This window comes from Leopardus geoffroyi, chromosome C3 (assembly GCF_018350155.1).
Source record: "Leopardus geoffroyi isolate Oge1 chromosome C3, O.geoffroyi_Oge1_pat1.0, whole genome shotgun sequence".
NCBI classification, from domain to species: Eukaryota; Metazoa; Chordata; class Mammalia; order Carnivora; family Felidae; genus Leopardus; species Leopardus geoffroyi.
In genome coordinates this window covers 99424314-99447003 of record NC_059338.1, presented here as the reverse complement: position 1 = coordinate 99447003, position 22690 = coordinate 99424314, and the positions used below count along the sequence as shown (strand labels likewise).

Genomic DNA, 22690 nt, shown 5'->3' with positions numbered 1-22690 from the left:
GTGTTCTTTCTGTCTCTTAGCTCACTTCCAGCTGTCAGTCCTTGCTGCTCTCAGCCTGTGTGTCTTACCAGTTCTCCCTCCCTTCCTGCTCTGATTTGTAGTGTCGCATCCTCTAGGGCTGGAAACCACAGGGAGGTTTGTAGCATCATCTACAGTAAGAGTCTCCAGGAAAGGGTCTAAGGGGTTTTCTCTTTGACTACATGCATGAATTTTGAGATTTTTTGGCTATTGCTAGAGATCCTTATTAATTGAAAAATAGCCTGTGTATATTGGAAGTGATTACAGGAAAAGGAAGATGTTATTGAAAATGGGAGTTTTGGAAATGAATAAGGGCCTGATGGCAGAACTGTCCTCAGTTCGATCCTCTTCTCATAGGCAGAGGACCTGAGCAAGCCTGTGAAGTGAGTGTGGTCAACGGGAAGGATTTGTCACAGTCCACGACCCCTTTTACGTATGCCATGTCACTGACTCCACTCATCACGGAACTATCTCCCAAGAGAGGCAGTACAGCAGGGGGCACCAGACTTACGATCACGGGATCAGGCTTCAGGTACTGTCTTCACACACACATACATCGGTGTGTATAAGCTCAAGGCATCACTCTTCCTTTCTCCTATGCAAGGACAGTGCTTAAAATACTCACGTAATGTGTACCCATCTGCTCAGAAGTCATGCTTGAGGCACATCCTAGTACTAATAGCCAACATTTATCAACTACTTACTCCATGTCAGGCACCTTCCTACCCCACACAAACTTCCTGCCTTACCATCTTGGATATTTTTATCCCATTTTATGGCTAGGAGACTGAAATTAGGTTAAATAACTTGCCCTAAATCCTAGTCAGACCCCAAGTATAAATCACATCTTGTTATGTTTCCCCCACTATCTCATCACCAACCATGATCTGCTTCACTGAGTTGATGAAACATGTCTTCATACATCATGTCCATTTCATTGTAAGTGGCCGGATTCCTTCTTCCTAAACATATTCATTATTTGGCTCAAATTTATATACTGCACTGTCATTATTCTTCAAGTGGATAAGGCTGACTTCAAAACCGCAGATCATTTAAATCATAGAAGGCAATTTTAATTTCTCAAGTACTTAATTTCTCAAGACCTTGGACTTGAATTTTTACATGGATATTAAATTCTGAAGTCTTTGAATTTAGTGAAAATATCACATAAACAAAAGGATCCCTGAAAGTCTCTACCAAAAGTGCCTCTTTAGAGACCAACATGGATTCTTTCAATAAATTGAACCCAGGCAATTTTTCTCCCAGCACTGGAATGCCTGCTAATTTGTACAGCTTTATGTCCTGTCTTCTTAATCTCTGTTTACTTTTTTTCTTAACACATAGTTTGAAGACTTGCTATTGAAAAAAGTGTCAGTCTGCACTTTGATGGATCATAGAGTAAGATCATTATTTTTGCAGTAGTGCGTATCATTAATAGGGTTTGAAAATGTTACCTAGAAATTTGAGGGAAGAAAGTCAATGTTTTGTTTGTCCCTTTTTTTCTTTACAGTGAAAATATGCAGGATGTTCACATCACCATAGCTGAAGCCAAATGTGATGTTGAGTATTCCAACAAGACGTATATCATCTGTGTGACAAATGCCCACACCCCTTCAGGGTGGGCTCCAGTTAACGTCAACATCAGGAGCAATGGCATGGCCAAACTGGTAAGGGTGCTGTTGAGTATAGTACTAATGACAGTAATAGAAAAGTAGAAGAGAAAGGAGAAATAGAAAACATTATGGGAGATGACATAATTGTTAATGGACTTTTTACTCTGTTAATGTCTCCAAAAAATAACTGAAATGTAACTATGCTAAATTTAAAGTAACATGTTTTTGTTGCTTGTTATTAATATTTTATGATTTCAGGTTTTTACTTATTCTGGATTGTAGGCTAATTGGTAATTGATTTTTCACTTTATAATTATTGTGAAATAAACCGACAGACAGCTGTGACATATTTAAAGTAGATTAAACTTGGGGCACTTGAGTGGTTCAGTCAGTTAAGTGTCTGACTTCAGCTCATGATCTCACAGTCTGTTAGTTTAAGCCCTGCATTGGGCTCTGTGCTGACAGCTCAGAGCCTAGAGCCTGCTTCAGATTCTGTGTCTCCTCTCTCTGCCCCTCCCCTGCTTGCGCTCTGTCTCTGTCTCTCTCACAAAAATAAATAAACACTTAAAACTTTAAAAAAAATCAGGTAGGGGCGCCTGGGTGGCTCAGTCGGCTAAGCGTCCGACTTCGGCTCAGGTCACGATCTCGTGGTCCGTGAGTTCAAGCCCCGCGTCAGGCTCTGTGCTGACCTCTCAGAGCCTGGAGCCTGTTTCAGATTCTGTGTCTCCCTCTCTCTCTGACCCTCCCCCTCTCCCCCCCCCCCCGCCCCGTTCATGCTCTGTCTCTCTCTGTCTCAAAAATAAATAAACGTTAAAAAAATTTAAAAAAAATAAATAAAAATAAAAAATTAAAAAAAATCAGGTAGATTATACTTTGTTACTAATGAAAATGTTTCCTGGTTTAGGTTCCTTCTTGTTTGAGAAGTTGAATGAATCGTTCTGATAAAACGTCTGTATTTAAAAGCTTCTCGTATTTTATTACAGGATGATGCTGACTTCCTGTATGTCGATGCCTGGTCTTCCAACTTCTCATGGGGAGGAAAATCTCCCCCCGAGGAAGGGTCTCTAGTTGTTATTACAAAAGGACAGACAATTTTGCTGGATCAAAATACACCTATTCTGAAAATGTTGCTTATTCAGGGTAAATTTCTGAAAACCTGCTTATTAGATTCTGTCTATGGAATATTCCTGTGAATAAAATTTAATTAAAACTCATGATTATGATTATTTATAGTGGTATGATGTTTTTAATGCAATATGGAATACTGTGTTCTTTAAATTGAACATTATAATCCATTTGTGGTATGCTGTTATTTAGTGTGTTGTAACCATAATCTTTTGATGAAATGGAATGGAAAATATCAGAGTGTCTTGCCTTCTTATGGGTAAGCACCTTCTAAAGTTAAATGTTGTTTTGCGAAACTTTTGTTTCAATAATAATGTATGTGCATGTGCCTATGCCTCTCCGTGTGTGGTGAATCACAACAGTAAAAGGTATTTCCCATTCAGAAAAGGACTGGTATAGTGGCCCCCAGGGGTTATAAAATCAGAGAGATTTGCTAAATTCTATACTAAATGACCACCCCAACTCCCATTGGGTGCCAGGTTGTGACTCTCACCTTTGTCTTTCAAACTACTTTCATTGTACTTGGGCTTCTCTCTGCTTCTTGATATTCCATTAGTACAGAGGAGGAAATAACCAGAACTGTTACAACTGCATGTAAAAGCAACAATATTTGGTGAAAGTAAAATGTTTTGGGCTTTCAGGTATCAACTTTGCCATAATGGCTTTAGCTGCTCAAAAACCTTTGTGTTTTGTTTTTAACTTCCAGGATAATAGTGTGTTTCAAGTATTTGAAGTTATTAACTCTTGGACCTTTGGACAAGTAAAGTTTTACTGTTGACAAATTTACATCAGTCTCATAAAAATATATCTCAGCACATTCTTTAATAATGCTAATCAGGCTATAGGTGTTGCTGGTGCAAATTAGTGGATAGGAGTTCAGAGCTAATGTCAGCATTGTAATGATTTCTATAAAAAGTGCTTTTCTTTCATTTTTAGTTTAATTTAATTTAACTTTTTCTTTTCTTTTCTTTTCTTTTCTTTTTTAGAGAAAGAGAACACAAGCAGAAGAGAGGGGCAGAGGGAGAGAGAAGGAGAATCTTAAGCAGAATACATGCTCAGCATGGAGCCCAGTGCAGGGCTCAATCCCATGACCCTGGGATCATGACCTGAGCTGAAATCAAGAGCTGGGCGCTCGACTGACTGAGCCACCCATGTACCCCTAATTTTAATTGTTTTTGGCCTTAATTTATATTTTGAAGACTTGTGTTTATAGAACATGTAGCTGCACTATTTAAAAGCATAGAAAATAACAGTGGTCAAAGGAAAATAATCTGTCTAGGGATTTAATTTTCCATCAACTCTTGGGTCTTGTCTGAAATTTTTGTATTTTATATTGCTAAAGAGCTGAAGTTAAAGTGACATGCATAGTGATAGCAGATAAGAATAAGAAATTAGGGCTGGCTCAGTCCGTTCAGTGTCTGACTTTGGCTCCGGTCATGATGTCACGGTTTGAGTGTTTGAGCCCTGCGTTGGGCTCTCTGCTATCAGCACAGAGCCTGCTTCCTCTGCTCCTTCTCTCTCTGTCCCTGCCCCACTCACGCACATGCCCGCTCTTTCTCTCAAAAATAAACATTAAAAAAAGAATAAGAAATTAAAATTTTATGTGTAATTTGATAAATAGCTTTTAATAATAATTTCCTTTGTTATATTTCAAAATTGTATGGTTCACAGGTGGAACTCTAATATTTGATGAAGCTGACATTGAACTCCAGGCAGAAAATATTCTAATTACAGACGGAGGCATTCTTCAGGTATACGAGAGAACCTGATATGGAATCCTTGCTAACCTCTCTCCATCTCTTTGTAAAATACCACTTGTAAAATGGATGGTTAATTATAACAAGCCCTCACAAGTTTATCTTTATGTAGGTCTCCATTACTAGTCTAAAATCCCCTTTTTGGGAAAATGTCTTCCAGAGTGTTCTTGTGCTTTTAATGGGAAGAGAATAGCATACTATCATAGAGCCAAATTTTAAATAGAACAGAAAAAAAATAATAGCTCTGAAATGTGGCTAAAGTTAATCAGTATACTTTCCAAAGATCTGACTAGAAAATGTAAAGTTTATCTTCTGGAAGAAAGATACTAACAACCGAGCAATCAATTTCTCAAAAGAAAGGGTTACTTTTTAAGTGGTTAAAACTGTGGATATTGACTTTTAACTTTCCGAATGATGCTTGTGAAATCCCTTGCAGATTGGGACAGAAGCATCCCCGTTTCAACACAGGGCAGTCATTACCTTGCATGGGCACCTGCGATCTCCTGAGCTCCCAGTATATGGCACCAAAACTCTGGCCGTGCGAGAGGGAATCCTGGATCTGCATGGTAGGGCAGCCAAAAGGGCTCAGGGAATTAATTGGTCCAGGAGATACTAGCCAGGAAACAAGGGATAACCCTCCTGACAACTCTCTAAAGGAAAACTTGCCAAGCTTCTCCTGTCTTTACATGTCCCCTCTTTGTTCCTCTTTATCTCTGCCCTCCCCTTATCCAGGGCAGGTCAGCCCTTCCTATTACCAAGACTCACAACCCAAGTCACTCCTGGGGACACCGTTCTGGATCTTCTCTACACCGTTCTGCTTCTTCCTTTGTATGTGTTCCCACAACACCTTTTCCCTATTTCAGCACCTACCAGAGTACATAGTGATTATTACTGCTTTCATTTGTCTATATACAAAGGCATTAAGTCTGGAAGCAGAAGATTGTAACTTCTAATGTTTGTATTTTAAAATGGGCTCTTTCTAAAATATAAGTTTATAGTTGTACTTCTATATGACTATATTCTGGAAAATTACCAGCAAATAAAAATGATTATGATCATGTGTGAGGTATCAGGCTTACTTATTTAAAGGAAGCATGGTGTGAATCCTTTTTATGTTAAAGTCTTCTATATTGCAATAATCTGTTGCTTTCATAAATTTAGAATGTATAAACACAATCCCTATTATGATAATAACTGTCACCCTGCATTGTGCTAAATAAATATCCTAATGTAATTTTCAGAAGTTTACACATTTCATTTGTCTCTAGATTATCAATATAAGCAATTTATATCAACAATGGCAAAGGTAATAGGCCTCTGCCTGTTTTAACAATAGTATCAAATCACATTTATATTGTGTTTTTATAAAGATGATTGTTTTAAATGGAGTATATCATTGGATGATTTTTAGTTTTATAGATCCACACATGTTATCATAACGTAATTGTTACTTTTATAAAGCAAGCATTCTAAATATTTCTTTTTCTTTTTTGAGAAAGGTATAAAATGCCAAGGTAAAATGAACCTTTCCAAAGTTGATTCAATCCAGGCAAATATGAAAAATACATAAAGCTCTCACTGTGCAAGAAAACACGTCTTTAGACATACTCAGTCTGGGGGCACCTGGGTGCCTCAGTTGGTTGAGCATCTGACTTCAACTCAGGTCATGATCTCATGGTCCGTGAGTTCAAGCCCCATGTCAGGCTCTGTGCTGACAGCTCAGAGCCTGGAACCTGCTTTGGATTCTGTGTCTCCCTCTCTCTCTGCCCCTCCCCTGCTTGCGCTTTGTGAATCTTTCTCTCTCTCAAAAATAAATAAACACTGATTTAAAAATTAAAAAAAAAAGAAAGAAAGACTCAGTTTGTCTGTTGGCTCCAGGTCTGCCTGTTTCTGTGATCTGGACTCGTCTGGCTCATACAGCAAAGGCGGGGGAAAGGATTTTGATTTTACAAGAAGCAGTAACTTGGAAACCAGGCGATAAGATTGTAATCGCAAGCACAGGTCACAGGTATGATGTCTTCTGGGCATGATAACTTTGATTTAGAATAGAGATTTTTTTTAACTCTGCAAAAGAGGGATGATCCAGAAGGTCTACAACTATTTGATTTAAATTTGAAACCTCTAATAAAGAAATATAAATAGCCAAGTACGTATTTGCTAAATGTTAACATCAGGTTGAACACCACTGTGTTGTTTTAATTGGTTAATTTCTAAAGGAAAAAGTATAAATTTGAACCTATAAAATTATACTAATTAAATATTTTAGTTGTTTTTCACAGATAGATTCCCATGTAAGATTTTGCTTGAAAAAAGCATTCTGCTATTAAGTCATTTAAAACCTCTGACTTAGAGCTTTAGCTAAATACATTAATGAATGCAAAAATGTAAACGAGCTGCTTTATTTGGGGTCACCAGAGAACACGGTGTCAGGCTGCTGGGGAACTCTTTCATTATCTTACAGTCTTAGCAGTGGTTCCCATGGAGCAAGGTTGTTAGTAATGATTGAAACAAAGAGAAGAAATTATTACAGATTGAGTGATGATTAACACGACCTTTTACATGTCTGACATTTTACAATAGAAACGGCCTATGACCCTGAATTTCTGCTTAATTATATATATTAGCAAACGAGAAATAAAAAGAATAAAAATAATACAGCTACACCAAGAATATTGGTGGGGAAAGGGAGCAGGAAGAGCTTTATTTTTGCTTTATTGTTCAAATTATGGGTAATAGCAAAATTGGGTATGGCCGTGCTTATCAGGTAACAAGTAGTAATTTATGGTAAGAAACAACTAAATTATGTTAAGGTCGTGACTCAATTTAGAATTAAAATTCAAGATGGCATTTTGATTTTGCCATTTTCCAAGTTAAAAATAGACTTGCAGATGTTAGGAAGAGTTAAGTATATACTTAGCTTTATAAGTGCCCTTTTTTTTCCTGCCTTTGGAAGAAATTTTAATTACATAATGGCAAAATAAAAAGCAGCAAAATGAGAGGGCTTCCGAGTAGAATAGAAGGTTCTTGTTTATAGCTTTTCTGTGTGAAATAACAGGGTAAATTTAGAATTTAGCTTAGAGATATTTAATTTTAAGGAACAAGAATTAAGAAGTTTCCCACCAAACTGAACTCATTGTTTACTATTTCATTCATACGTTGTATTTAAGAATTTGTAAAAGCAAGTGGTTGAGAAAACTACTAAAATTAGTCAGCCTGGACCCATTTCCCAGCAATACCACTTGCCAGGTCTGCAGCCATAGTATTTCATCTCTGTAATTCAGGAAAACTAGAATGCTAATAGTGTCTATGTCAGAGTTATTGTAAGAATTAAATGAGTTAGTATGTGTAGGCACTCAGAGTGAAACGGGCTCAAAGTAAGTGCTGTATAAATGTTAGATATTATTACAAAGGCATAAAAATTGTGTTCAGGTGCACATAACATATTAAAATGCTTTGTAGAACCTTCTTTTCTAAAGAAATCTGTGTATCATCTGAATCCAAGAGAATTTGGGAGAGGCCATCCTAAATCCCTTTTCTATATCGCCTAAGGGATCTTACGCTCTTGGTATACCCTTAGCTCAAGCATCATTAATCCTCACCTCCCCATGGCTTCCTTTGCCCACAGTTCCTTCTCTGAGTCTTTTGTACTTTGGCTTTCTCCAACCACTCACTGTCTTGAAAAATAACTTTATTCTCTTATCTTTTCTAGCTGCTTTCATTTTGCTTAAAAAAAATGATTAATTTGCTTAAATATTATGCCCATTTTTTTCATTGCATTTTTGTTATCCATTTTTTCCCCTTAAGCCCTTACAGTCTTGTTTTGATCTTCACAAAAACTTTCCCAGTGACTTTCTGACTATCAGTATCTGTCACTTCCTGCACATTACCAAGTTCTTTGGGTCCTGCCCTTGAAATGTCTCTTCCATCAGCTTTCCCTGCCCTTAGTTTAATTTAGACTCTGTCCCTCACACCTGGAATATCACATCACCTTCCGATGTGGGCTTCACTCCTCTATTTTCCTCCTCTCACTAATTCGTTCTGCATTAATTTGTTAAATCAATCAAACACTGTTCCTGAGTTGTGACAGGCACTGTACTAAGTGCTTAGCACACAAAATGACTTAACCGCTGGGTGCCTTACCTGCAGCAGCAGCCAGGTAGTGGAAAGGACGAAGAAGCAGATAGGAGAGCCACAGCAGACATGATGGGCCTGCAGTGTGGCAATGGTGGGCACTGACAGGGCATGAGGTAGAGTGTGTTGGGAATCCAGAAGAAGGGCTGGAAAAGTTGAGAGAGGTGTCTTTTTACCCAGTTTGCATGTGACGTTGTAATTTGAACTAGTATTTAAAAGAGGAAAAAGATTTGCAAAGGGAGAGATGAGTCAAAAGGGAAGGTCAGGAAGACACAGAAATAACTCCCCTAACCTTACCTCTGTTGAAAACACCAGTCACACACTTCAGTAGATAATATACAATCAGGCACGGGCACACACGTCTCTGTAAAGTCAGGGGTGCTTTCTACTTGGCATCCTTCGCTCTGTGCCTAGAAAACCAGATAGACACTCAATAAATGTTTGCTGAATGACTGAATACATGAGTGAGTATATTATAGAATCGAGAGGTCCTTTCGCTGTGGCTGGAATTGGAGCTGTTTTGAAGAAGTGGTAGAAATAAGGCTTCATATACTTTCCCTCAGTCTTGTCTTTTCCCTACTCAGAAACTTCCAATGGCTTATCAACCTCAGCACTGTTGACACTTCGGGCCTGACAAGTCTTTCTTGTGTGGGGCAGCCCCTTGTGTTATAGGATGTTTAGAAATATCCATAGCCACTCCCCACTAGATGCCAGTCGGACCCCCATTTGTGACAGCCGAAAATGTGACAGGCATTGCCAAATGTCTCATGGGCAGATATAATCATTCGCAGTGGAGGACCACTGAGTGTGATCTTCAAAGTTTTAAGTGAATGGCTTATGTGAATACTTTATAGGAATTAGTCCAGTTCTCTCTAAACAACTGCAGCACTGGGAACATATTTATTTAATTGAAATGCATTTGTAAAATTTGCTCACTCTAAGAAAGAGTTAAACACCATTTTCGAATTCCTCTTCAGAATATTGTAAGACATTTAAAAATTTCCTAGTTTATAGATGGAGTGTTCAGAGAGCATAAAACAAATGCACTGAAACAAGATTATGTTGATTTAGATTAATCTGGAAAGGTTTTTGTTGAAATTTTTACAGACACGGTCAACGAGAGAATGAAAAACGCACCATTGCATCCGTATCTGCTGATGGCACAAACGTAGTGCTCACTGACCCGCTGAATTACACACACTTAGGAATCACTGTCACACTCCCTGATGGAACTCTGTTTGAAGCAAGAGCAGAAGTTGGAATTCTCACAAGGAATATTTTAATAAGAGGATCTGATACTATGGAGTGGAATCACAAAATTCCAGCATGTCCTGATGGATTTGACACTGGTAATTTTAGCAACCTGAGTGTGTCAGCTTGTAAACTGTTTCCAGACATTGTAAAAGTGCTCCCTGGGAGAAAAATCACCCCCAGTTAAAAACTGCTGTTGAAAGAGCATACTAGGTTATGCTCTAGTACTAAATAAACCTCAAATGGCATTTCTCTTTAAAATGAGAAAGGTTTATTTCTCACTCACGCTGCACGTGTCCAATATGCTCATTGTTATGATTCTAGGATATAGGCTGATGGAGACTCCACCTCAACATAGGCCTCTGTGATCTCTGGGACAGGGCAATGGGATGGCCAGGGAGTCAAGCAATAGCAGTTAATCACTTTGGTCCTGAAGAGACGTGTCTCTTCTACTCAAGTGTCATTAGACAAGAAATGATTCCATAGCTTACCACAGTTCTTATATGTGTGCTTGTGTGTGTATGCGTGTATATATAGATAGAGAGATGATAGATAGATGCTTTTATGTAATAAAAATACCATTACAATATGATGTATAGTTAAATATTAAGAAATAGGTTTAAAGAAAGACTTTTCTTCAGTGGGTTATATTAGAAAAGGCTCTCTGGATTCAGTGTCAAATAACCTACATTCTGATTCCAGTTCATGAAACCTAATATCATCCTGTTTAAAATAAGAATATTTCCTGTTCTGCCCACTTACTGTAGTTACAGGAATTAAGTGGCAGTATGCATATTCTAGTGCTATACAAATATAGGATTTGCATTATGTTAATCTCCAAATATTGGGGCAAAGCTTCAGAGATAGTAAGAAAAAATATCTTTATTAGTATTAATTTAACCAGTCAAATATTTATTTAGTATCTTTGAAAAATGCTGTAATAGGTACCTTAGGGAATGCAAAGGTGAACGAGATAAGGTACTTACCTTTCTTACTCTCTAGAGGAGGAAATGATGTGAATGCAAATAATTATATCCCAGGATGAGATTAAAATTATGTATGAATAAAAAGGTATAATTAGGTATGGGGGATCTATATAATTAGAGGATTTTGCCATGGTTTTTCTTTATGATATCTTAAAAAATATTTTTCAAGGTGAATTTGCTACACAGACATGCTTCCAGGGAAAGTTTGGAGAAGAAATAGGAAGTGACCAGTTTGGAGGCTGCATTATGTTTCATGCTCCTGTCCCTGGTGCTAGCATGGTAACTGGAAGAATAGAATACGTAGAGGTAAGACACATTGTTAGTAAATCACAGTGGTTTGCCAAAAGTTATCAATGGCAGTGACTAAAGCACTGAACTCCTGCTGTTGACCAGATGTTGCTTATGATCTGGTAGAGGAGACAGAGAAGTAAACAGACAATTTTGATACACCCAATTATTCACCCATTTAATCATGCCAAAATTTTGTTTATTTTTCTCACACCCCACATAAAATTCATCAGCAAGTTCTATCCACACAGCCTACAAAATATAATGACCTGCATCCACTCTCCCTCCATTACTGCCACCCAGTCCCTCACCCAAGCCACCATCCCCTCTCACCTGGACTACTATGATTCCCTCCTAACTGATCACCGTGCTTCCACCCTTTCTCCAATAGAATCTCCATGCCACAGCCAAATAAACTTTTTAAAGTATAAATCAGATCTTGCTGCACCCTGTTCCAATGGCTTTATATTACACCTAAAACAAAAAGCCCAAGTCCTTCCCATAGGACCCACACAATCTGTCCCCCAGCTGGCCTCTGACTTTATCTCCTGTGACTCTACCCAGGCTCATGCCATGCTAGCTGCATGGGCCTCCTTGTCAAGCACATTTCTGTCTCAGGTTCTTTGCATTTGCTCTTCTTTTTGCTTGGAATGCTCCTCCAGCAAATGCTTGTATGGCTCACATTCATTTCGGTCAGGTGTCTTTCTCAAATGTCCTCCCTTAAGAGAGGCCTTTCCTTACTGTCTTTATTTGAAATAACTGCCCAAACCTGTTTTCCTTCATTTACTCATAGCTCCTGACATATATATATCTATTTTCAATCTCTCTCCCTAGAACATAAACTCAATTAGTTCAGAGATTTTGTCTTTCTGGTTTTCTACTGATTGTCCTGTAGCTGAAACTGTGCTTGACATACAGCAGGTTCTCAACTGATTGTTAGTAACCAATATGTGAAAAAATGAATAAATACGCAAGTTATCCCCAGGAGATTAGGAGCCCCTCTGTAACTTACTCATATTCAGTCTATATAATCAAAATTTAGCACAGTTTTTATCAGATGTTCAGTAAAAGGGAGGAGGATAGGAAGGATGAAATGATGGAAGGAAGGAAGGGAGGGAGGGAGGGTGTGTGTGAGAGAGAGAGGAATAGTAAAATCCATAAATCTATTAAATTGGAGACACCCAGACTGCAAACAACGTATTGAGGGTGGTAGAGGCAACACCTGTATCTCCCTCTTTCTAGGATATGTTACACATATGTGACATCTGAGATATGGACTAAATAAGGTCAGGGTCGATCTGTGTATTGATTATTAGTAATAGTTTTTTATTTTTAGATGAAAAATGAAAATAAATAGATTCCCTAATATTTTTTCTAACATTATGGGATCATATTACACCCGCACACTTGCACACGCACTCCCACACACTGGTATCCTCTGTATTAAATTAATGGATTATAGGCCTACTGAAAGAAAGCACAGCACAGTGGTTAATAAAAGCACCAACCTAGAATCAGACCACCTTTAATGGAGTTTAAATGGAGTTTTATGACCATGAACAAGATTCTTAGCCATCGTAAACTTCATCTGTAAAGTGAAGTTGGTGACAAATGGCTACCTTGTAGGGCTGTGGTAAAGATTGATCATGCATATAGGACACAGCACAATATCTGGCAATCGGTAAACATTCAAGAAATATTTGTTATTATTATATAAGAATCAGAGTGAAGGAGAAAAATAAGTCTTTGAAAGGTTTAATATTGCCAAACATGGAAGTTTAGTAATAGATTGAGGTGAAAAACAAGATTCAGAGATGGCTTTTGTTCATTCATTCATTTGGTAACAAGTATGGGCTGTTATATATTGAATAAAACAATGTGGATTGAAGGTCACATAACAGATTTGAAGGATAAACATGAATAATATGGCAGATATAAATGTATCGATAATAATTAATATAAAATTGGAGATTGTTATGAAACAAGAAAATATAAGCCAGGCAAATTATGAGTCTATGTGTATCACTAAATAGCTATGATTTCTGGGCTTGACAGATATTCCATGCTGGCCAGGCTTTCCGGTTGGGGCGATATCCAATTCATTGGCACCTGCTCGGAGATTTGCAATTTACATCTTATGTAAGAGGCTGTGCAATTCACCAGGCCTATAACAGAGCTGTTACTATCCATAACACACATCACCTGCTGGTTGAGTGGAATATTATATATGATATCAAGGGAGGAGCATTTTTTATAGAAGATGGTATTGAACATGGCAATATTTTGCAATATAACTTGGCAGTCTTTGTGCAACAAAGTACTAGTCTTTTGAATGATGATGTGACCCCAGCTGCATTTTGGGTAACCAACCCAAACAACACCATACGACACAATGCAGCTGCTGGAGGCACTCACTTTGGCTTTTGGTACCGAATGAACAACCATCCTGATGGGCCATCCTATGACCGAAACATTTGCCAAAAAAGAGTTCCTCTTGGAGAATTCTTTAACAACACTGTTCATTCTCAAGGCTGGTTTGGACTATGGATATTTGAAGAATATTTCCCCATGCAAACAGGATCTTGTACTTCTACAGTGCCAGTGCCTGCGATATTTAATTCACTTACTACTTGGAACTGTGAAAAAGGAGCTGAATGGGTCAATGGAGGAGCCCTTCAGTTCCATAACTTTGTGATGGTAAATAATTATGAGGCTGGAATCGAGACCAAGAGGATTCTGGCTCCTTATGTTGGGGGATGGGGTGAAACCAATGGAGCAGTGATTAAAAATGCCAAAATAGTTGGGCATCTTGATGAACTGGGAATGGGGTCTGCATTTTGCACAAGGAAAGGCCTGGTTCTCCCATTTAGTGAAGGCTTGACTGTATCTTCTGTACACTTTATGAACTTTGACCGTCCCAACTGTGCAGCTTTGGGAGTGACATCCATCACTGGAGTTTGTAATGAAAAATGTGGAGGTTGGAGTGCAAAATTTGTTGATATCCAGTATTTTCACACACCAAACAAGGCTGGCTTTCGATGGGAACATGAAGTGGTACTGATTGATGTTGATGGTTCACTTACAGGTAATGTTATATTCTAATCTGGTAATATACATTGGAAATGTTTATGTTTACACAGAGAGTTGAACTGTCAAAGCAGACTCACATGAATCACAGATCTTACCCAGCATCAAACTTTGGCAATGATTTAAGGATATAGGTCAGCACTAGGCACAGATGAGACACTCTTTTTGTGGAAGAAGCCCAAATTGTCAGGTGTAGCCTTTAAAAATATCCTTTATCCTTTTTTTTTTCTCTTGCATTTGCACTTTGGTTTGGATTAACAGCAAATTTTGAGGAATATTTATGGGAACTTTGACCACAAAGGGAAATTTTTTGCTTATTCATTTTATATTCAGTTAATTATACAGATAAGAAACTGTTTACATGGTTACCCAAATTCTCTAAGCTAATCATGCCCCATCAATGTATATATTCCAGGTTTATTTACATAAGCAATGTAAGCAAACTAGAAATACCCTGCTAAAATACTGTAAAAGAAAGGAATAAGTTACAGGGCTACTGTTAACTCTTTCCTTTTTTTTTAAATTGTTTAACATTTATTTATTTTTGAGAGAGAGAGACAGAGTGCGAACAGGGGAGGGGCAGAGAGAGAGGGAGACACAGAATTCGAAGCAGGCTCCAGAATTCCACCAGGCTCCGAGCTGTCAGCACAGAGCAGGGTGTGGGGCTCAAACTCACAAACCGTAAGATCGTGACCTGAGCCAAAGTCAGACACTTCACCGACTGAACCACCCAGGCACCCCAGTCCTTTTCTTACCACTCTAAATTCTGAATTTGAAATTAGTTCAAAGAATATGTTAACTGTAGTACAAAATTCAACATAGAGTATGCCACATTTTCTGTAAATATTCATAATTTCTACAGTTTAGTATCTGTACACATTTTAATGATATATTTGTCTAAATAAGATCACAAGGATTATGTGTGGGATTCTGCATAATTCTTTAAGAGATCATTGACAAGTAAATCTACAGATATTAACAATTTACTTTTGAAAGACTTTGTAAGATGGAAAAAGATTCATCTCAATATTCAAATAGACTGAGTTCTCAGCTATAGTTGTTGACTTTTGACTGTTCTAATTGTGGCTTTTAGAGGGAGAACATTTGGGTGATTCTCATTTATAAAAATTTGTATAACCTTTATTAGTTTATCTAATTCATTAATCTTGGGTATTTAATGGTAGTTGGCAGTCCATTGGTTAAGAGTACAGGCTCTATGGTCAGACTTCCTGGATTTGAATCCTTCCGTGTATCCTTGAGTAAGTTACTTATCCTATTTCCCATCCTTATTTGGCTCTCATGGATTCTTCAGATCCTGTGTTTAATCTACATCTACAATGATCTCCCTAACCAAAGAATCCACTGCAAAGCTTCCATATGAGGTCCTATTCCCCCATGCCAAAAAAATAAATTACCAGGACTTTTAGATTTTGTTACTGGTACTATGGGTCACAGTAGCTATATGTTGTAGACGGTTTGGGGTTTTGTTGGTTTTTTTAGTTTTCTAACATGATACAGGAAACATTCTGTTTATGTCCATCTCCTAGGTCACAGAGGACACACTGTCATTCCATACAGCTCATTGCTGGACCCTTCCCACTGCACACAAGAAGCCGAGTGGAGCATTGGGTTCCCTGGGGCTGTTTGTGACGCCTCAGTCAGCTTCCACCGTTTGGCATTCAACAAGCCTTCTCCAGTATCTCTGCTTGAAAAGGATGTAGTTCTCTCAGACTCTTTTGGTAAGTGGAATACAATCGTTTAAACTAGTAACTTAAATATTTTTCTATTTTCATCATCATCTTTTTGAGTTGTCACTCGCTATTTGGAACATGGAAAAATTATAATATTTTTATTAGTCATTATCAGGCAGGAAACAAATAACACACCCAAAATGGGCATGTGAGGATATGGAATAAATGCATGGACCAGCATGATGTTCTGCTACTCAAGGAACCTCCAGATAATATTACTACAGAGAGTAGGAAAGTTGACATAGTCCTTGAAGCAAGACGGTAAAAATACACTGTTGTCCCTGCTAGTGAAGGCAGAGCCTTTTGATTATATTTGTTGATTGAAATGGGTTCGAGGGGCATTTGCTAGGTCAATAGCTGTACACCACATGCCAGGGATTATTGGCTCACCGATTTGTTTTAGTAATGATATCATACCTGGAATATCAGATGAGCTTGACATCATTACCTGACTAGGTTGAATTAATTTGCTGTCATTATTCATGATCCCTCTGGCGTTTGCACCAGCCAAACAAGCAAGTTAAATGGGAATGTGCCCTTTGGTTGAGAGATGCAGGAGCCCACTGAGAACCCCCTACTTCCTCACAGGGAGAGAGTCAGAGGACTAATGAGTTCATTACACATTCCTCTCTGCCTCTCTTCTTCCTCTGCTCCCCACTGTCCAAACTCATGAAGAATAGTGGACAGTGGATCTGCAGGGGAAACAGTAAGTATGAAGCAATTCTTTTATCATTTATTACGATGTTATCAGTTATTATATTTAACTTTTAAAACATTCTTACTAGAGTTTCTTCCTCCTATGAATTGAAAAGGTCATACAGCAACTCTCTGGGTAATGGTTATACCCACTATCTCAGTGGCTTCAAAAACATGAACCCAGCAGCCATTCCTTTTCTTGTGATTACCAGATGTCTGGGATGGAGCAACATCACTTAAACTTTTAGAGACTGTGGTACAATAAACAATATTTTAAGCAAAGTATCTATGAATGTTTTCTTCTGATTAAAAACTGAGAAGCTAAAACAAAAAGGAACGAAAACACCAAAAGCAAATGAAGCTATTTTGTCTGATGAGATAATACCTTAATATTTCCCATTATTATGTTATCAAATAGTTACTTATGATAAAAGTTTTAATCATATCTTCAAATACTTTATGACTGAACATTAGCTTTTTATAAAACGTGGTCTAAGATAATTTTCCAGAGGACTCAGAGATGTACAAACCACCCTGAGGAAATTATTTTAAATATACAGCATAATAAAAAATATATATGCCTTTAACAATTTTTCAGTAGTAATATTTAAACATTTTGAGTCTGTAGTTTAGGGTTTATTTTTTGTCATTGTTGGTTTTTTGGTGGTGGTGGTGGTGGTGGTGGTGGTGGTGGTGGTGGTGGTAGTGATGATTTTAGAAGTTTTTATTTGTGTTATTATTCATTTTTTAAAAGTTTATTTATTTTGAGAGAGGAAGAGAGTGGGGGAGGGGCAGAGAGGAGAGAGAGGCTCCCAAGCAGGTTCCATGCTGTGAGCATGGAGCCCAATTTGGGCTCAAATCCACAAACAGTGAGATCATGACCTGAGCCAAAACCAAGAGCAGGACGCTTAACCGACAGAACCACCCAGGTGCCCTGTTTGTTTTTATTTTTGATTTAAGAAGTCTAATATTTCTGAATTTATGAGACTACAGCTTTCTTGTGAAGTCTCTCTGTGCCGTTTTGTCTGATCCTTTCAGGAATAAAGATTTTTATTTAATTACTAAACTGAACACCTTGGTGGCAAGATCTATAAATTTATCTTTCTGTCACCCACATAGCTCAATACAAGACATTGCGATAGTGGAGACTCAGTAAGCATTGAATTACAATGGAATTAGTTGTAGTACCCAGACCAAATTACAGAGTAGAGAAAACATCATGCCAGGTATTTTCCTTTATAATGTGACATAAAAAATAAATCAATTTTCATAGTCAAGCAAATTTGACTATTTTTATTTTATCTCTATTAAATCCAAATAAAATTAGTTAGTACTAAGAATTAAAAACAAAAAAAAAAGATCACTTGTTTTCATTTTATATATATACTAAATGAATCAAAAGTTCAACAAATATACTAGAAAAGTGGGAAATAAGATTTGATATAACTTTACATATATCTTTAGATATCTTTATTAAAGGGTCTTATACATGGTGATGTGTGTATCTTTATGTATATATGTATGAATATACATATCTTTATGAATTCATATGTAAAGTTAGACCAGATGGCAAATTAATTTTTGACACTGTTACATGATACTATAGACCAGATGGCAAATTAATCTGAGACACTTACTTTTAATACTATTTTTTTAAATATCAATTTCAAATTTCAGTCCAAGATGCTTAAAATCAACATGCTGAAAATGAATGCATCTGAAAAAAATTAAGAAAACAAAAATAACTATTAAAAATGATAATTAGTTTTATTTACAAAATAATCATGAAGGAAGTTCAGCTTAAAGTATAATTCCATGCATCAGAAAAACTTTGGTGGAGGTTGGTTCTGCCAAACATAGAGCAAATTCTAGAGGTTGTGGATGATTTTCATGAACTCTTATCTAAGTCAGCTATTGCTTCCTGACAGACTATCCCCAAACTTAATAGCTTAAATCTACAATCATTTGTTTTCACTCTCTTGTCTGAGGACTGGGGGTTGGGTGATCTTGGCTGTGCTCGGCTAGGATGCTTTGCCTGAAGGTGAGGAACCAGTGGGCTCTGCTCCTCCCAACAGTTGAAATCAGGTTGTTCCATGTGTGTTTATTCCAGAGCACATGCTGAAAGGAGAGCCAGCTCCCTGGGGCAGGATCTCTGCACTGCAACCAGAGGCTCAAGATGGCAAGGCTCACTCAGCTAGCACTTTTCAAATGGTTATGAGTGTCTGGTCCCCCAACATCAATAGGCCTGAGGAGTCTACGCTGCACTTAAGGAAGAGAGAGGAATAAATACTTACTGAATAAAATTGAAATCATCATAGTTCTTCTCATACATTGCAGGTCATTTGGAACTGTATGTTTTCAGGGTCTCTGCTCATGGCCTTTTTAAATGCAGTGCTAATTCACAAGCCTAAGAATTAATGAATTTGTTCCTCCTTAATATTGGAACTTTTTTGCCTCATTCTCCAAAGAAAAAGGATGAGAGTTTATTTTATAGTCTTTCTTCTAGCTTCCTCTTCCTAAATTTATAAGGGAAGAGTTTGCAAATTTAACATAAAGTTCAATCAGAGATGACAAGAGAGAGGGAAGGGAATGGAAAAAATAGAATGTAAGCAATTAATCATAGATCTCTTCTTTACATTGTAAGAATTCTTTTCAAATCTTTAGCTGAAGTTGTCAGGCACTCTCTCATGAACAAGAATTACCAAATTAAATATTTTTTTTCTCATAACAGGTAGTTTAGGTCCCAAGTTTGTTGTTCACAAAATTTAGGGTATCATGGCCACTGTTCATGGTAAGTCTGGTGATAACCTAGATCCTTAAGAGCTTTAAATCAAATCTTACCATTAGTACTTGTTACTCAGATTTTGTTAACTCAACAAATACAGGAAATCTAATAAAGAATTAGAACTTATATTGACATGCCCTACAAATGAAGCATCCTGAAGAATTAAGTTCTTAAAAGAATAGCAACACAGTACATATTTTTTTTAAATTTTTATGTATATATTTATTTTGAGAGAGAGAGAATGCACGCACAGAGCAGGCACAGAGAGAGAGGGAGAGAGAGAATCCCAAGTAGGCTCCACGCTGTCAGCACAGAGCCTGGCACAGGGCTCAATCCCACGAACCATGAGATCATGACCCGAACCAAAATCTAGAGTCAGACACTTAACCAACCGAGCCACCTAGGGACTCCTCAAAAGAATTATATTTTAGACCTATAATACTTAAAGAACTGTGTTAATATATTTAAACACTTCTGTCGTAGTGGTCATAATCATCATCATGTTTGAATTTTATCTTTCCCTAAGGAATAATGAGTCATCTCAGTTCAGAATTCCAAGTGAGAAAGCATTTTGTATTTCAGTTAAGTGGAATATTAAACATTGGGGCCTTCAGTTAACAAAGACATTTAGAATATAAGTAATGAAATGCTATGTTGACTTCTTCAGAGACTTCTGTTGACTTGGCTAATATTTGACATTTGCACTTCTTGGTAAAAAGAGGAATTTTCTAGAGATAGAGATCACTATTATTTGTTTTGCATTCTGCTATAGGCACAAGCATTGTTCCCTTTCAGAAGAAACGACTGACTCATATGTCTGGATGGATGGCTCTGATTCCAAATGCAAAGCACATTAACTGGTATTTTAAAGATGTAGGTCACATAACCAACATATCCTATACATCAACATTCTATGGATTTAAGGTAAAGAGCTATAAAATTCATCTTCTAATAATTATGATTGCATATAACACGAATGCAGCATGGAAGGTACTTGCCTCACATGCTGACCTGCACACACTTCATGACCCACCCTGAATCTAAGCAGCCAAGAAAAAGGAACCTTGTGTAGGAATCGAAGTCAACAATCTCTGCCATATTCCCATAATACTAAGCTGGTGTCCTTTTATTATCACCGTAATAATAGCTAGCATTTATTGAGTGCTTATGATGTTCCAGGTACCAGTTAAAGGCTTTATAATTTGTATTATTAAAAAATTTTTTAATGTTTATTTATTTTTGAGAGAAGAGAGAGACAGAGCACAAGTGGGGGAGGGACAGAGAGAGAGGGAGACACAGAATCCAAGGCAGGCTCCAGGCCCTGAGCTATCAGCATAGAGCCTGACACCAGGCTCCAATCCACGAACTGCGAGATCATGACCTGAGCTGAAGGTGAACACTTAACCGACTGAGCCATCCAGGTGCTCCTATAATTTGTATTTTCATGTATCAAACACAAAAAACAACAGGCCAAGTCCTTTATGCCTACCACCTAGATCTATCTGAATCTAACATTCTGTGTATATTTACTTTTGATTTTTTTTTAAAGAAATAAATATTTTTAGATAAAATGGAAGTCCCCTGTTTGGCTTACCCTAATCTTATTCCCCCACTTTCCACCTCTGGTGATAAACAGTATCCTGAATTGGGATTCATATTCTTCTACTTATACTACATTCGTGTAGCCAAAAACAATACCTATCATTGTTTTAAATGTTTCAAACATTATAGAAATAAAATATTCTCCAGATATGTGTGTATGTGTATGCATATACAGAGAGAGAGAGAGAGAGAATTTTGTTGCTTTAGGATATAGTTAGCATTATTTCCATAAATGTGTAAATGTTACTGAACAAAATATGAATGCAAAATGATAAACTAAAACCACAACTTAAGTCTTAATATAAGCTGTATCTATATGTCATCAAAATTAATGTGTATCTCATCAAAATTAATGTATATTATGTAGGATATTACCATATAAAAGAAATCATATTTTGGGGAAAACTTTTATAGGAAGAAGACTATGTAATCATATCTCATAACTTCACTCAAAATCCTGATATGTTTAATGTTCTCGATATGAGGAATGGCTCTTCAAATCCGTTGAGTTGGAATACTAGCAAGAATGGAGACTGGCACCTTGAAGCAAACACAAGTACTCTGTATTACTTGGGTATGTGTTCATTGGGCAGAGTGATTCTTTTATCTAATGCTTTGTCTAAAGGAAGAGAAAAATAGCTTAATGAGCAAATATGCCATACAGTGTCCTGCATATAGCAGGAATCAAGAAATGTTTGCTGAGTGAAAGGATTAGAGACTGAATTTATGTTGAAAAGGGCCTTGACAAAATGAACAAATCAGGAGACTATAGATGCTGGAGAGGATATGGAGAAACAGGAACCCTCTTGCACTGTTGGTGGGAATGCAAATTGGTGCAGCCACTCTGGAAAACAGTGTGGAGGTTCCTCAAAAAATTAAAATAGACCTACCCTATGACCCAGCAATAGCACTGCTAGGAATTTATCCAAGGGATACAGGAGTACTGATGCATAGGGGCACTTGTACCCCAATATTTATAGCAGCACTCTCAACAATAGCCAAATTATGGAAAGAGCCTAAATGTCCATCAACTGATGAATGGATTAAAAAAAATTGTGGTTTATATACACAATGGAGTACTACGTGGCAATGAGAAAGAATGAAATATGGCCCTTTGTAGCAACATGGATGGAACTGGAGAGTGTTATGCTAAGTGAAATAAGCCATACAGAGAAAGACAGATACCATATGGCTTCACTCTTATGTGGATCCTGAGAAACTTAACAGAAACTCATGGGGGAGGGGAAGGAAAAAAAAAAGAGAGATTAGAGTGGAAGAGAGCCAAAGCATAAGAGACTCTTAAAAACTGAGAACAAACTGAGGGTTGATGGGGGGTGGGAGGGGGAGGGGGGTGGGATGGTGGGTGATGGGTATTGAGGAGGGCACCTTTTGGGATGAGCACTGGGTGTTGTATGGAAACCAATCTGACAATAAACTTCATATATTGAAAAAAAGAAAAGAAAAGAAAAGGGCCTTGAGTTGAATTAAGAACTTACATTTTATTTTTTACAAGAATTTTTTAACGATTTTATTTATTTATTTATTTATTTATTTATTTATTTATTTGTTTATTTAAGAAAGTGAGCTGGTGGGGAGAGGG

The 22690-nt window shown here is 37.4% G+C and overlaps 1 protein-coding gene across 2 annotated transcripts in view; it reads left to right on the top strand.

The window, feature by feature from the left end:
* Positions 1–22690, top strand: part of PKHD1L1 (PKHD1 like 1) — a 157581-nt gene that overhangs the window by 76434 nt on the left and 58457 nt on the right. The window contains exons 41-52 of one of the 2 annotated variants that reach the window (XM_045453885.1): positions 376–550; positions 1529–1685; positions 2615–2771; positions 4428–4507; positions 4950–5079; positions 6392–6521; positions 9752–9993; positions 11051–11187; positions 13225–14254; positions 15804–15995; positions 20261–20412; positions 21505–21664. In XM_045453885.1, the coding sequence (XP_045309841.1) occupies positions 376–550; positions 1529–1685; positions 2615–2771; positions 4428–4507; positions 4950–5079; positions 6392–6521; positions 9752–9993; positions 11051–11187; positions 13225–14254; positions 15804–15995; positions 20261–20412; positions 21505–21664 (2742 nt within the window). Of the gene's footprint in view, positions 1–375; positions 551–1528; positions 1692–2614; positions 2772–4427; positions 4508–4949; positions 5080–6391; positions 6522–9751; positions 9994–11050; positions 11188–13224; positions 14255–15803; positions 15996–20260; positions 20413–21504; positions 21665–22690 lie in introns of both variants that reach the window. The other variant, XM_045453884.1, reaches the window with a different exon arrangement.